Genomic DNA, 16581 nt, shown 5'->3' on the forward strand with positions numbered 1-16581 from the left:
TTAAGAAATAAAAGGTTATCGTTAATCAGGGGACTTGAATACAGAACTAATGAATTATGCTTGAATATATAGGATACTGGTGAGGCCATATATGGGGTTAAGTGTACAGTTTAGTCTCTTTTTCAAGAAGAATCCTAATGTGTTAGAATCAGCTCAGACTAGGCGCACTGTATAGGCTAATGTAGAAACAAGAAATTGCAGATGCTGGTTAATTTACAAAAGGACACCAATGCTGGAGTAACGCAGCAGGTCATGCAGCATCTCCAGAGACCATGGATAGGTGACGTTTCAGGTTAGGAAGAAGGGGCCAAATGCAAAGTGTTACTTATCGAAGTTCTCTGGAGATGCTGCCAGACCTGCTGAGTTGCTTCATCACTTTGTGTCAAGAGTGTTATATTGTCACATGTCCCAGACAGAACAATGAGATTCTTACATGCAGCAGCACAACAGAATATGTAAACGTAGTACTCTGTAAACAAATATAATACCTGTAATTAATTGATTGGAAAAGTGAGACAGGGTCGGCAAGTTAATTGATTTATATATTGACAGATCTTGACTGTGTAGATGTGGAGATTATGTTCCTTCTTGAACAATCTAGAACAATGGGTCACCATTTGAGACAGATGAGACCATTATTTACTCTCTCTCTCTCCAAGGGCTTGTCTTTAGGAATTTCTCAAAAGATGGTGGAAACAATGTCTTTGAATGTTTTTAAGGCAGCGATAGATTTTTATTTGATAAACAACGAGGTGAAAAGTGTCATCCACTGATGAACCATAATCTTATTAAATGGCAGGTTAGACTTAAGGGGGCAGGTGGCTTACTACTAATTCATATGTATTGTATAGAAAAAAAATAAGATCTTCTGTAATCATTATACAAGTAAATGAGGCTATATGCTTATAATAGTTCATCTTCAGTGATGAGAGAAATTAGATGACAGTAATTATTACATTCACATTCTGAAACGAGTCCTTATTTGAAGTGATGATGTGACTGAGGCAAAATTAATCTGTCTATTTTGCAAATACACTAACTTAATTTTTATGTGCCAGTATGTGTGGAAAAGATGTGGCCTCATAGTGAACCTTAGCATAATGCTATTGTATATCTACTAACTCAAAATGTAACAATTCACCAGTAATCTTTTTTTAGTCCAAAATCCAATCTTTTATCCATGCTGCTGCTGCCCATCTTGCTGTAAGCACAGCATTTTTGCTAACAAGCTTGTATCATATGCCTTAGGAACTTAAATGTAATATTCAACTATGCTGCCTTCTACCAAGTTTGTTACCTCTCAAAATCTATGTCATGTTGGCCAAATGTGATTTGCCCACAATAGGTCTGTGCAGCATTTATTTTAGTCATCTAAGTTTGTCAAAATGGCTATTATTTAGTCGTTTAACTGAATGGCTTGTAATTGCCAAATTAGTTATTTTCCTCATTTATTTTTTTATTTGCTTATTTGAACAGGTAAAACATTTGTATGTGGTAATGCAGCACCAATCTCCAATTAGCCTTGTCTCCTTTTGGTGAGGGATTGGAAAAAATGACAACAGTAACTTCCTCTTTGTTAATCCCTTCTGGACTGTGAGCCTTAAAGTATTGCGTGAAGAAACAGTTTTTTCACATAGTTAGATAATCTGCCAATGCTTCAGTCTACAATTGTATGAATAACAAGAGCACCATACATCATCTGGCATCTACGCAAAGATATTCAACTCTGTTAACATCTGTGGGAATGGAAGATGAATTTGGTTGTGGGTGTAAGGAATGTGACACTGGTTGATGCCATAAGAAGTGTCCAGTAGTACACTGATTGTTGAATTTGACTAATCACAGTTCCTTGGATTAAATAGATTATGGAGCATTTTTATGAGAAAGAAAACTAGTACTAAATGTTTATTAATAAGAAATTATCAACCTTGCAATAAAATGCATTGAAACTATTAACTGACTTTTCAGTTATATTCTTGAGGTAGTTGGATGTCCTTTGTTGCTGTTTTGGCCATTTGTCCGTGAAGTGAAAAACACAAAAAACAAGAGCACCAGAAAGGAGCCTGGAGATGAGGGGCTGATGATGGAGATGAGGTTGCAAGAAAATCCTCGGATGTTTTCCACAGCCTTGCTGCAACTGGGAATGCGATACTTATTCGTCTATGGCGTGCAGGTATTTTATATTTTATATTCTGCACAAAAGTCACTTTATTGTAATTCTGCAACGCTGCTTTGTGGAAAAACTAAATTAGTCATCATGTCATTGCATTGGATAAAACTTCATATTGTATCAGACTGCAGACATGACACACTCTAAATAGTAAATAATGTAGCAATAGAGTGTAGTCAAAGTAGTTAACCATTCCTGTATTGGTTTAGAGCTGGAAAATACTTGATCATTTCACAAAATTAATGCCTAGCCCCATGTAATCATTGCAGCATCTTGGATGTACTCTTAAGTGTGGTCTCACTATTGACTTGTACAGCTGCATCATGATGTGCCAAGGTTTCTACTTAATACCCTTCCCAATGAAGGCAATTGTGCCAAACGTCGCTTTCACTACACTGTCTATCTGACTCGCCACTGTTAAGGGACCACGCACATGTGGTCCCAGATCTCTGTTCTGCACTACTCTTCATGGCTCTACTATGGGCCTCTGTGGGTAATCCATTCCCTGGTTTGACATACCAACGTGCAAAACACCACACTTTTCAGAGTTAAATTCCATTTGTCATTTCTTGGCCCACCTTCTCAACTGTCCTAGAACTTGTTTTAAACTTAAATATCCTTCTTCACTCTTGACTATACCATTAATGTTGGTATCATTTGTGAATTTACTGACATCCAAATGGTTTATTGTCATCCAAATGGCTAATGTATAGAACAAACAGCAGTGGCATAGCACTGGTCACAGGGCTCCAATCAGAAAAGCAAACCTCCACCAGTACCCTTTGATTCCATCCTCCAGGCCAAATTAGTAACACCTTTTTTGCAAGCAATGTAACCTTCTGGACATACCTACCATGTGGAACCTTGTCAGAGGCTTTGCTGAAGTCCATATAGGCAACACCCATTATCCTGCCTGCATCAATCCTCTTGGTGACCTCAAAAAAAAAAAAAAAAAATCCTTACCATTCCAAGAGATCTTAAATGGTCTCCAATAGTTTCCCTACAATTTACGTAAGATTCACTGGCCTATTCCAACTGTACCTTTTGAACATGGGAACAACATTTGCTATCTTCCAGTCTTCTGATACCTCACCTGGGGCTAATGGTGGTACAAAGTTATCCATCAGAGCTCCCAGCAAACTTCTCCTTTGCTTCCAATAACTACCTGGGATGTATTTCATCGGGGCCCAGGCATTGCCTGCCTTAATGTGAATCAATATATTTTACTCCTCCACTTTCTTGACACACATGTGTTATAAACTATCAGTGCACACTTCCATAACTCTCCATCCTTCTCCCTGGTGAATTTTGATGTAAAATATTCATTCGGGACAACACCTGGCTGCTGCTCAAAAAGACTTCCCATTTGGTTCCTATGGGCCCGTAGTCTTTCCCTAGCCAGCATTTTGCTTCTAATGTATGTATAACCGATTTTGGAATTATCTTTAATTCTCTTTGCCATTTCATTACCCCTATTTACCCTCTTAACTGCTTTTTTAAGATTTATCAATAGACAATAGGTGCAAGAGTAGGCCATTTGGACCGAGCCTACACCACCATTCAATGTGATCATGGCTGATCATCCACAATCAGAACCCCCCGTTCCTGCCTTCTCCCCATATCCCTTGACTCCGCTATCTTTAAGAGCTCTATCTAACTCTCTCTTGAAAGCCTCCAGAGAATTGGCCTCCACTGAGGTAGCGAATTCCACAGACTCGCATCTCTGTGTGAAAAAGTATTTCCTCATCTCCGTTCTAAATGGCTTACCCCTTATTCTTAAACTGTGGCCCCTGGTTCTGGACTCCCCCAAAATCGGGAACAATGTTTCCTGCCTCTAGCGTGTCCAAACCCTTAATCTTATATGTTTCAATATTCCCTCTCATCCTTCTAAATTCCAGTGTATACAAACCCAGCCGCTCCACCTATCAACGTATGACAGTCTCTATAATAATTCTTTAAAATTTGCTGAACTAATGTAAATTCATGAAAAAATACACTAAACCAGCTTTTGTTTTGAAGTTGAACCTAATTACAATTAAATGTTTTGTATTGTCAATTCTTTCCTCAGATTTAATAAAGTTATCTTCTACTCCACAGCTTTTGGCTTCTGTGTGTGCAGCTGCCATATTAAGAAGACATTTAATGGTCTGGAAGATATTTGCGCCAAAGTATGTAGTGCTTCATTAGTGAGTAACTAACTAGCAGATGGGAAGCATTTATTTAAAGGAAACATTGATTTTATCGTGTTTGGATTTACTGATTTATTGGGAACTTGACACAATGATGTCCTTTATTATGTGGTGCAAAGCAGTAAAGAAATTTAAATAGAGTAAAATAGCAAGAATACGCCATCCAATTATTGAGAAGTTCTGATGATTCGGCATTTGGCTCATCGAGTGATGATTTCAGTGCTCCCTTTAATTCATCCATTTACTCTGCTCTCTAACCATGCGGGGAACCAGTTTTCCATTGTCCCTTTAACCTCACCAGAGTCTTGTTTCTTGTGGTCCTTTTAATCTCACCGGGACAGCATGTCTTATGCTCCCATTAACATCAGATTTGTTGAAAATTTTATACTAAAAAAATTAAAGACTGATGGATTATTAATCAGAAGACCAACCGATAGTCTGCAAAATTTACCGGCCTGGCACCACCATAGTTCCTGGCATGCTAGATTAAATGGAATTTTGTTGTGCCTCCATTGGTAGAAGTTTTACATTACAGTAAACTAATGACAATTTTGAATTGTTGAATGAAAAGTGAATGAACACATGCTTAGTATTTTATGCAAGTATGGACAAAAAAAAATCACAGCTTGATCAACTCGTTTTGTCATCTATTCTAGAGTAAATTGTGAAATCACATTTCAGAACACGTAAATTTCAGAATTTGGGTCAACTGAGTTTGTGACTGGTCTTGAGAATTTGCTGAACGTGGCCTTTTAGCATATATACACTAGGCATTGATCGCAAGGTCACGTTTATTGCTCATCTCTAATTGCTACTGAGAATTTAATGAGTCAACTTCAGAACTATTGCTGACTGAATGTTAAATGGATTCCTAAGAAGCATTCGGCAGATATTTCTAGAGAGTTTTAACCAAGCTATGATGAAAACTGGGAATATATTTCCAAATTATGTTTTGTATGAATTGGTGGAGAATTTGCAGGGGTGCTCTTGTATCCTGGAAATAATTGTTGCATGGATAGCATCCAGAATGTTCCTGGATTCTGGAGTATTAACTGCAAGGAGAGGTTGAACAAACTCTGTTTTTGTTTTCTGTAACGCTGAGGGGAGATGTATATAATATTATGAGAGGCATTGATAGGGTGCACAGTCAGAACCTTTTTCCCAGATGGAAATGTCAGACATTTGACATAGCTTTAAGGTAAGAGGACCAAAGTTTAAAGCAGATGTGCTTGGCAAGTTAATTTTACATGAAGAGTGGTGGGTGCCTGAAAGGCGCTGCCAGAGTGGTGGTGGAGATACGCATCTTAGATGAATTTATGAGGCTTTTAAATGGGTACATGGATATGGATCATGTGTTTTTCTTGGCATGGGCACTGTGGGCCAACTGTACCACAATGTTGGCACTGCACTGTTCTATATTCTAAGTGTGTGCAAGCGATCCTTGACACTTATTAACAAAACCCAAATTTAGGTCCTGGTATGTACTGGCATAGATGATTGATTCTGAGAGGGATTGCAAACGAAACCCTACTATAATCACAAATGAGCCAATACGAATAAAGATGATCAGTGAGCCGGTTGAAGACATTTGAACCCAGAGGAACTAATGTAACAGTAACAATGTTTTGGTATTGAGATGTTGATCTCCATCTTGTTAAATGGTGATGCTCAATGGAGTAAGAAACATCGTTAACGTTCTACTTTAATTGTTGGTTCGAAGCATTTCTCCCATTTCCTGTTGTAATCTCTTGTTTCTAGTATTTGCAGGGTTTTTTTGCCTTTCACCAAAAAAATTCTCACTTGTGCGTTTTAGGAATGCCATATTGTTCCTCAATTTAATATTTATCGTTTTCTCTTTGCTTCCTAGGTTTCTTTTTGAGGCTTTAGGGTTTATTGTGATGAACATCTACCTTGTTATCACTTTTTGTTTTGTGATGCGTGTGGATGTTGGTGTCAATACATGGTTTAAAGGACTCCAGAAGCAGTCAAGGTAGTTGCTGACACCATTACAAATGAACTCCAGTGAAGATTGCTATAGATATTTACAATGGGACAGATTGCCAATCACATTGAATACCAAAGGAAAACCAACCTTAACTTAATTTAATTATCTCTAGATATAGAAGTTGCCATTGTAAAAGAAGCACAAATGACCTTCTTGCCTTCTATAGCCATCAAACAAATGCTGAAGTTCCTTTGTACACACAAGTGAAGAAGGGTTTTGAGCCACTGAATAAAAGGTAGCTGTCTGCTGTTTCTTGAGGTTGACTATTACTCGAAAGAAGTTATTTGTAAATAAGTGCCATTTTTAACTCTTGTCTACATGGTATGTAGATGTGACAGCATAACTTAAATTACATTTTTTTTAGTGAAAGACTTCAAGCATAAAGATAAACTGCCTCCGGTTTAATGTTTTGTAATATGACAAATTCCTGTTGTCATGCAAATTTAATTACAAAACCAAACCAGTTGTAGTATAATTTTTCATGTGAATACTAAATTTAAATCTTTAATGAAGGTTCTTAATGTTGACATTTTGCAGAGATTGTTCCATTATAATGCTGTCAGATGTAAAATAGAGTGCAAATATTGTGCAAATCCTTAAAAGATATGTTACATAGTAATTTCATTAATTCAGATAAAGTGTTTAAAATGCCAATGCGAATACAACATCTTTGTATTTGCCTTTGTATGAACAGAGTATTTGTCCAAGAATGCAATTTACATTAAGTGTGTTCATAATGTCATAAGGAATAGGAGTAGAATTAGGCCTTTCGGCCCATCAAGTCTACTCTGCCATTCAATCACGGCTGATCTTTCACTCCCTCCTAACTCCATTCTCCTGCCTTTTCCCCATAACTAACACCTGTACTAATCAAGAATCTATCTGTCTCTGCTTTAAATATATCCACTGACTCGGCCTCCACAGCCTTCTGTGGCAAATATTTCCACAGATTCACCACCCTCTGACTAAAGTGTTGGATTTTTCATCACTCCAATTTTAAAAATAAATAAATATCCACTCCAGATTCTTCATGTTTCAGCAGCATAAACATTCCCAATTCTGAGAAAAGGTCACAGACCTGAAACCTTGTTTGGTTTTCTTTCCATTGATGCTGCTTGATTGGCCGAGTTCTTAAAGCATGTTTTTATTTTCAGATTCCAGCAGTTTTGTTTTCAGTCCTTTGAGTTTGAATTATTTTGGTACGTTTTTAAATGCAGCATAAATTAATACATTTTTAATTACAATGGCTTATGTGGGAAGAGCTGCTTTGTATTATTGATATATTACAGAAGTGTTGATCAAATTTTTTTTTTTCTTCCAATAGTCAATTAAACTGTGTGACTGTAGATAAGTGATTAGCTGTTTTAATGCTGTTGCAATGTTTGTTTGTCTTGTAAATTCAATGTTGATTACTTGTTTATGAAATGTCATACTTTGTTAATTAAATTAAAAAATAATGAAAATTAAAATAAAGATTCTGCTTGTATTTATTTATGGTGAAACAATTGCTTTGATTCATTCTTCTTGTATTACCTCTCTGCATCACATACACTTATTTTGCTATTGAACTGAGGTCGACAAGCTTGGTGAGAGCTTTTCCTGTATTGTTCTATCTCTTTCTACACAGGGATGTGTTAACTCCCTCTTATCCGTTCCCAAATGCAAACTGTACCACATTAAACTAAATTGTTTCCTGTTGTCACTCCTCAAGATTTTTTAACATTTCATCCCACAAATGAATTAATTTATCACCTTTATATTAAAACAATTATGTTCCTAATTTGGTTTGGAAATAGTGATTTTATGCATTATTTTCAGTTACATTAATAACTTTTTCACATAAATTCATCCCACCACAGTCCTGATACCCATGTCTTCCTTTGCCTACAGTTAATTTGTTGTGCCATTTTCTGATCAGTTTATTTTCTGTTTCATTCCATCATAATTTAAAATAGCCCTTCAATCGGCTATAATATTTGTCCTACTGAAAGCAACTGTTGAGCATTTGTATAGAAAGACAGCAAATACATTGTCAAGTTGAAGTAAAATGCTGACGCTGCATAAAGGTTTGCATGCTCGTGAGAAACAAAAGGAAAAATAAATAATGCAGGCTCTGCAAACACACCTGGCGAAACGGTTCCATGTCAAGATAATTTTTATTTCTGCAAAAAAATTGAAAATGAAATTAGAACAAGAAATTGGGGGTCTAGATCAACGGGAATGATTGTTTTTGATTAGCAGAGAGGTCTGAAGCAAGGAGCAATATTTTTGAAGCAATTAGAGGATGAGAGATCTTGTCATTGAGACGGTAGAGATTGGGAACTCACTGCCCAAAAAGTAGAAACAATTACATTTAAAAAGTAAATGAATGTGTACTTGAACCACACAATGGTAGTCTAGTGATTAAATTACTGGACCTGTAATTCTTCCCTGTGGCTATCAAACTGTATAACTCCCCCTTCTGTCGTGGGGTAGACTGAGACTGACTCCCCTTCCCAATCTTTGCACATCCCCCAATCCTTTCCACTCGTCACTTTAATTTCATCTTTCATATATTTTGTATATGTATGACTGTCGGGAGATCAATTTCTCTCCTGGGATAAATAAAGTTCTATGGTATTGTATCGGGTAATCCTTGTGGCTGGATGAGTAATTCAGATTTATAACTAATTAACTGGAAATACTGTGTCGGAAGGAACTGCAGATGCTAGTTTAAACCAAATCCCGATGCAAAAAATGCTGGAGTAGCTCACAGGCGAAGAGGAATGGGTGACGTTTCGGGTTGAGACCCTTCTGGTTACGAACTGATCAAGTAGCACTGATAGAAGGAAATGAATGAATCTATCTGGTCAATGATCTTTTATCAGACTTTCAAGTCATTTAAAAAGGGGATTGAGCAACTAGATCTCAACTTGGTCAAAAAGGCAAACCTCAAAATTTAATCACTACTCTACTCACTCCGACCTGCGCAAGATAACCTTGATGAGGTGTTTGCGCAGTAATCAACCAGAAACAGAACCTGGGACCCCTCGCCGGGGATCGCCAGAGAAGAGCTCTGACCGCCGGCCTGAGGCCTATAACATCTTGAAGCCGCGGTCTGCAGAGCTTCTAGCCGTGGGCATGGCGTGGACTTACCATCTGGAGCCTGGGATCCCTCGCCGGAGAAGAGCTCTGACCTGCGGCCTATAACATCCTGAAGCCTAGGTCTCCGGTAGGAAAGTGTCGAGTCAGGACTTCCAAGCCGTGGAGTGTGCTTGTCTGTCCCGACGTCGGAGTTTGGATCATCCCGACGAGTTGGCCTGTACGTCGGGCCGTCTAGCGGCGACTACGGAAGGGTTATGGCCCTGACCACAGGTGAACAAAGGAGGAAGACTGGCTGAAATTTGTTGCCTTCCACCAGTGAAGAATGCTGTGGTGTATGTTTGTGTTAAATTTTATTGTATACTAGAACAAGGGCGACCCGTTAATTTCCGTCCTCTCAACGCGCGGTTGCGGGTGGGGGGGGCGGTCTGCGGCGACACACACACACTAACCACCCACCACACATACGCGGGAGGTGAGGGGGGAGTAAAGGGAGGAGGAGGGGAGCCGGGCGGGCTGCGGGGCCCACAGCAAGCGGGCGGCGGAGACTCGAGGGAGTCCGCAGGCGGGCGCGATCCAAGGACGGTCAAATGGCTTCAATCCATAGCCCGGGGGGGGGGGGGTGCTGCGGCCAGCCGGCCGAGTGCAAGTTACGCGGGGGGGGGGGGGGTTACATAACTCGCAGCTCGTGGAAAACAGTGGCCAGCAGGCAGCGCGTTGAAAACTGCGCAGCTGGCCGCGAGGAGCAGAGCCATTGTGACATCTTCAACTTGCTTCAGCTCGTTAGATTTTAAAAAGATCTCAGATTGGTGAACAATTTTGCTAAAAACCTTGGGAAATAATGAATCAAATTTTCAGATGAGGCAATTTTCAAGAATGAAGTGGGCGCATGTGCGGGGCTTTTCCAGAGTGCGCATGTGCGGGGTTTTTTCGGGCGGGAAAGGCCTGCGGAATCAGCCATGTTTGCCAGACGTTTCTGAGTTTATGTATTACAGAAATGAGTTGCTTAAAGCTTAAATAAAGTTTAAGTAAATTACGAGTAGTGTAAAAGTTTCATTTGCCTCACAACAATTTAAGCAACTCAATCTCAGAAGTTAAGCAGTGCGACATCGGAACGGAGAAACTACTGAAACCACAACGCTTGGATCTGGATCCCAACACCTACTGCTGCAAAGGAATTAAAGCACTGGCTTCGTACACTAAATAACTTATTTGATGAGTGTGGCAATGATGCACCAGACAGATTCAGGACATTAATACGCTCCGTCTCTTCTGATGTATATGATTACATAGAGGAATGTACAACTTATGATTCTGCTATTGATGTACTAAGCAGACTCTTCGTTAAGACACCCAACGTGATATTCGCTCGACACCTCCTTGCTACTCGGAAACAAAAACCTGGTGAGTCGCTTGATGAATTTTTACAACAACTTCAAAGACTTAGTAAAGACTGTGCCTTCAAAGCAATTACGGCTGATCAATATCGACAGGAAGTTATTCGAGACTCTTTAATCAATGGTTTGGCATCGCCTTTAATACGACAGAGACTATTAGAACACAAAACCTTGGATTTGCAGTCAGCTTACAATCAAGCTTACTCATTAGACTTGGCTCAGAAAAATTCAGATGCTTATGGCTCATCTAATGTGTATTTTGCTGCAACTACTACAAAAGAATCTCATCCAAGTATTAAAATGGAGCAAGCTGAAACAATTTCTACTGATAAATGTGCCCTTGCTGCAGCATATAATTATTCAAAAAGAACTGTTACTTTTGCGGGGGTAAGATTCTAAGAGAGAGATGCGCTGCTCGAGAGGCAACTTGTAATAGTTGTGGCAAGAAGGGACATTATTCTAGAGTATGCAAGTCCAAAGCAACAACTAAAAGTGTGACTGCTGCCATGTATATGCCTTCTTTATGTGCAATTACAGCTGCATTTCCTCAGAGCTTGTCTCATGCAGCTACAAAGGTATTCATCAATGGCCATACACTTAATGTACTATTTGATTCTGGCAGTTCAGAAAGTTTTATAAGTGAACAAGTTGTGTCTCGACTAAATCTAACTATAATTCCTTCAAATAGAGAAATCTCGATGGCTCTGACAACTCTCAAATTATTGGATCTTGTATTGTAGACTTTATTCTGAACATAGAAACATAGAAACATAGAAACATAGAAAGTAGGTGCGAGAGTAGACCACCAGGTCCGTCGAGCCCGCACCGCCATTCGCTCATGGCTGAACACTAAACAGACACACTTACCCACAAACAGTAGACACAAGACACAGAACACAAGACACTACCCTCCCCTTTATACCGCTATCACCCCTCTCCACCCCAAGAACCTCGCGATCTCCTGGGGGAGGCAAAAAACCGGATAAAAACCCAGGTCCAATTCGGGAAAAAAATCCGGGAAATTCCTCTCCGACCCCAATCCAGGCGATCGACACTTGTCCAGGAGATCACTCAGGTCTTACTATACTAACCATACCTAGGTCCATATCCCTGCCCTCTCCCCGTAGCCCCTTATCCCCTTGGCAGCTAAAAAACCATCTATTTTAGTCTTAAATATATTTAAAGTTTCTGCTTCCACTGCTCCCTGGGGCAGTGAATTCCATAAATTAACCACCCTCTGGGTGAAGAAGTTCTTCCTCATCTCAGTTTTAAAAGAGCCCCCCCTTATTCTGCAACTATGTCCCCTAGTTCTAGTTTCCCCGATCATTGGGAACATCCTCGGTGCATCCACCCGATCAAGGCCCCTCACGATCTTATATGTTTCAATGAGATCGCCTCTCATTCTTCTAAACTCCAAAGAGTAGAGTTCCAGCCTACTTAACCTTTCCTCATATGTCAATCCCCTCATTGCAGGAATTAATCTTGTAAACCTTCGCTGCACTGCCTCCAGGGCTAGTACATCCTTTCTTAAGTATGGACCCCAGAACTGTACACAGTATTCCAAATGTGGTCTCACTAATACTGTGTACAGCTGCAGCAAGACCTCCGTGTTTTTATACTCAATCCCCCTAGCAATAAAGGCCAAAACTCCATTGGCCTTCCTGATTGCTTGCTGCACCTGCATACTAACTTTTAGTGATTCATGTACTAATACCCCTAGATCCCTTTGCGTTGCATTACAACGCAGCTCCTCCTCATTTAGAAAATAACTTGCCCTATCATTTTTTTTCCCAAAGTGAATGACTTCACATTTATTAGTATTAAATTTCATCTGCCAAGTTGTTGCCCACTCACCTAGCTTATCTATATCCTTTTGCAGACTCTTCCTATCCTCCTCATCCCCTACTTTTCCTCCCATTTTTGTATCGTCCGCAAATTTTGATATATTACACTTGGTTCCCTCCTCCAAATCATTTATATAAATTGTGAACAACTGGGGTCCCAGCACCGACCCTTGCGGAACCCCGCTAGTTACCGGTTGCCATCCCGAGTATGAACCATTTATCCCCACTCTCTGCTTCCTATTTGTTAGCCAATCCTCTACCCATGCTAATATATTACCCCCAATCCCATAATTTTTTATTTTTAGCAATAGTCTCTTATGTGGCACCTTGTCAAAAGCCTTTTGGAAGTCCAAGTATACCACATCCACCGGTTCCCCTTTATCCACCCGGGTTGTTACTTCCTCAAAGAATTCGAGCAGATTCGTTAAACAGGACTTCCCCTTCACAAAACCATGCTGGTTCTGTCCGATGAAGTCATGTTTATCCAAGTGCCCCGTTAGTGTTTCTTTAATAATTGTCTCTAACATTTTACCCACCACCGATGTTAGACTAACCGGTCTATAGTTACCCGCCTTCTGTTTACTTCCTTTTTTAAATATAGGTGTTACATTGGCCATTTTCCAATCCACTGGGACCGTTCCTGCCTCCAGGGAGTTTTGGAAAATTATCACCAATGCATCCACAATCCCCACCGCTATCTCCCTCAAGACCCTTGGATGTAATCCATCAGGCCCAGGGGATTTATCCTCCTTCAGTCTCATTAATTTCCCTAATACCACCTCCTTGGTGATCTTAATAGTATTTAGCTCCTCCATTCCTACCGCCCCCTGTTTATCCAGCGTTGGAATATTTTTTGTGTCTTCTATGGTGAAGACTGATACAAAATACTCGTTTAATGCCTTTGCCATTTCCATGTTCCCCACCAACAACTCTCCAGTCTCACCCTCCAATGGACCAACGTTCACCTTAGCCACCCTTTTTCTTTTTATATAGCTATAAAAACTCTTACTATTAGTTTTTATGTTGTTCGCTAAATTCCTTTCATAGTCTATTTTCCCCGTCTTAATTAATCTCTTAGTTATTTTTTGCTGACCTTTAAATGCTTCCCAATCCTCTACCCTCCCACTATCTCTGGCTACCTTATATGCCCTTGCCTTCAGCCGAATACTATCCTTTATAGTTTTACTGAGCCATGGCTGACTGTTCTTACCCTTACCCCTTTTTTTCTTCATAGGAATAAATTTTTCTTGAAGGTTATACAGTATACCCTTAAACGTACACCACTGCTCATGTACCGTCTTATTCTTGAGTCTGCTATCCCAGTCAACTTTGATCAGCTCAGTCCTCATACCTTCATAATCCCCCTTATTTAGACTAAGCACCCTAGCCTGAGTTTCAACCTGCTCCCCTTCTATTTGAATATGGAATTCGACCATATTGTGGTCACTTGTTCCCAACGAGTCCCTAACTATGAAATTTTTAATTAATCCTGCTTCATTACACAGGACCAGATCCAAGATTGCCTCCCCCCTTGTCGGTTCGGTGACATACTGTTCTAGGAACCCGTCTCTAATACATTCTATAAACTCTTCCTCTAGTCTACCCTGCCCAGTTTGGTTTGCCCAATTAATATGAAAATTGAAGTCCCCCATGATTACAGCAGTTCCCTTTTTACATGCGTCAACTATTTGCAGATTTATGTTCTGACTAACAACTACAACAAAACTAGTTATAAATCTGTATGTCTTAGTATTTTGAAAAATTTGTGTAGCAATGTAATTCTAGGTCAGGATTTTCAGAAACAGCACAGATCACTTCAAATAATGTATGAAGGAACTATGCCTGACCTTGTATTGTCAAAGCCACCAGTATTGTGTGGTTTTTCTGCTGCACCTGTTGAATGTCCTTCATTATTCACTAATTTATCCTCTAAGTGCAAACCAATTGCTACAAAATCAAGACATTTTAGTAAAGATGACTTTATCAACACAGAAGTAACTAATCTTTTACAAGAAGGTATCATAGAATCCAGCTCTTCCCCTTGGAGGGCACAAGTTGTCATGGTTAAGGACCCCTTGGAGAGACATAGAAAGAGACTCTGCATTGATTACTCTCAAACTATAAACCAGTTCACAGAGCTTGATGCATATCCATTAACTCGTGTAGAAGAGATTATCAATACATTAGCTAAGTATAAGATATTCTCTACTTTTGACCTAAAAAGTGCTTACTACCAAATTCCTTGGAAATAATCAGAGAAGAAATAGAATGCGTTTGAAGCAAATGGGAAATTATATCACTACTGCAGAGTTCCTTTTAGTGTTACTCATGGCGTGGCTGTTTTTCAGAGAGATGGACAATCTTGTTGAACAGGAAAACCTTAAAGATACTTTCCCTTATCTTGATAATATAACTATTGCAGGAAAAAAACAAGCTGAACATGACGAAAATGTACAACGGTTTTTAGATATTGTAGATTCTAAAAATCTAACATTAAATGAGGCTGTCAATAACATCAGTGTCATCAATTAATATTCTTGGTTATTGGGTTGGAAATGATATAATCAAGCCTGATCCAAAAAGACTGCGGCCACTCAAAGAGATATCTGTTCCAGCTACATTAAGCTCTCTACGAAGGGTTCTTGGGATGTTTGCATATTATGCTAAATGGATACCAAATCTTTCTGACAAAATTCAACCTTTGAATAGAGTGAAATCTTTCCCCCTTGACTCTACAGCAATTGGTGCCTTTACTTCTTTAAAGAAACAATTAGAATCTGCGACATTACACGCTATCAATTCAATCCTCCATTCATGAATTTTACTGTTTTTAATCTTCGTTTGTTTCCGATTATGCAGCATAAAAGCTACTGAACGCTGATCTGTTATCAAAGTGAAGTGCTGTCGAGCAAGGAAATGACTCAATTTTCTCACTGCTTCAATAATTGCTGTAGCTTCCTTTTCGACGGGTGGATAGTGCAGTATCAGCAACATTAAATCTAGGAGGACGACCAATGGCTTTCATGTCTCGTACTCTCCAAGGTAGTAGTTATTCAATTGAGTACCGCCCTGGTAAGGATAATGTTGCTCCGGATACATTAACTCGAACATTTTGTGCCTCTGTTCATTCTTCTGCACTCACTGATCTTCACAATGGGCTGTGTCATCCTGGAGTCACTCGTTTGTTACATTATGTTCGTTCCAAAAACTTACCTTTCTCTACAGAAGAAGTGAAGATGACGTGTGCTTCATGTAGAATCTGTGCTGAATTAAAACCAAGGTTCTCCCGTCCTGAAGAAGGAAGATTGATCAAAGCTACTCAATCTATGGAACGTTTGAGTATTGATTTCAAAGGGCCTTTACCATCCTCTCGAAATGTTTATATACTTACCATAGTTGATGAATATTTGAGGTTTCCATTTGCCTTTCCTTGTCCAAATATGTCAGCTGCTACGGTTAGCAAATGTTTAGATCAACTGTTTTCATTCTGTGGATTTCCAAGTTACATACATTCTGATAGGGGCACCTCGTTCATGTCAAAAGATTTAAAAGACTACCTTTCAAATAGAGGAATTGCAACAAGTAAAACAACACCATATCATCCTATTGGAAATGGTCAGGTTGAGAGGTATAACGGAATCATTTGGAAAGCAGTGAAACTGGCTTTAAAGTCAAATGACATACTAGGGATCAGCAGTGGGAATGTGTTCTACCAGATGCATTACACTCCATCAGATCTCTACTGTCAACTGCTACCAATACTACTCCACATGAGCGGTTCTTCAACTTCAAACGGCATTCTTCTAGTGGTACTTCTCTGCCATCATGGTTGACTAGCCCTGGGCCTGTGCTGCTTCGTCGGTATGTCCGATCAAATAAGAATGAGCCTTTTGTT

General features: G+C 39.5%; 1 protein-coding gene across 2 annotated transcripts in view; it reads left to right on the forward strand.

The window, feature by feature from the left end:
- Positions 1-7835, forward strand: part of pigo (phosphatidylinositol glycan anchor biosynthesis class O) — a 31189-nt gene extending 23354 nt beyond the window's left edge. Inside the window, exons 8-10 of one of the 2 annotated variants that reach the window (XR_004413743.1) lie at positions 1969-2173; positions 4268-4338; positions 6227-7835. Coding sequence is in view for 1 of the 2 variants with exons in the window: in XM_033031106.1 (XP_032886997.1) it covers positions 1986-2173; positions 4268-4338; positions 6227-6353 (386 nt within the window). In the remaining variant the exon portion in view is untranslated. The remainder of the gene's footprint in view (positions 1-1968; positions 2174-4267; positions 4339-6226) is intronic. The other variant, XM_033031106.1, reaches the window with a different exon arrangement.
- Positions 7836-16581: the final 8746 nt, after the last annotated feature.

This window comes from Amblyraja radiata, chromosome 1 (genome assembly GCF_010909765.2).
Source record: "Amblyraja radiata isolate CabotCenter1 chromosome 1, sAmbRad1.1.pri, whole genome shotgun sequence".
Taxonomy (NCBI): domain Eukaryota; kingdom Metazoa; phylum Chordata; class Chondrichthyes; order Rajiformes; family Rajidae; genus Amblyraja; species Amblyraja radiata.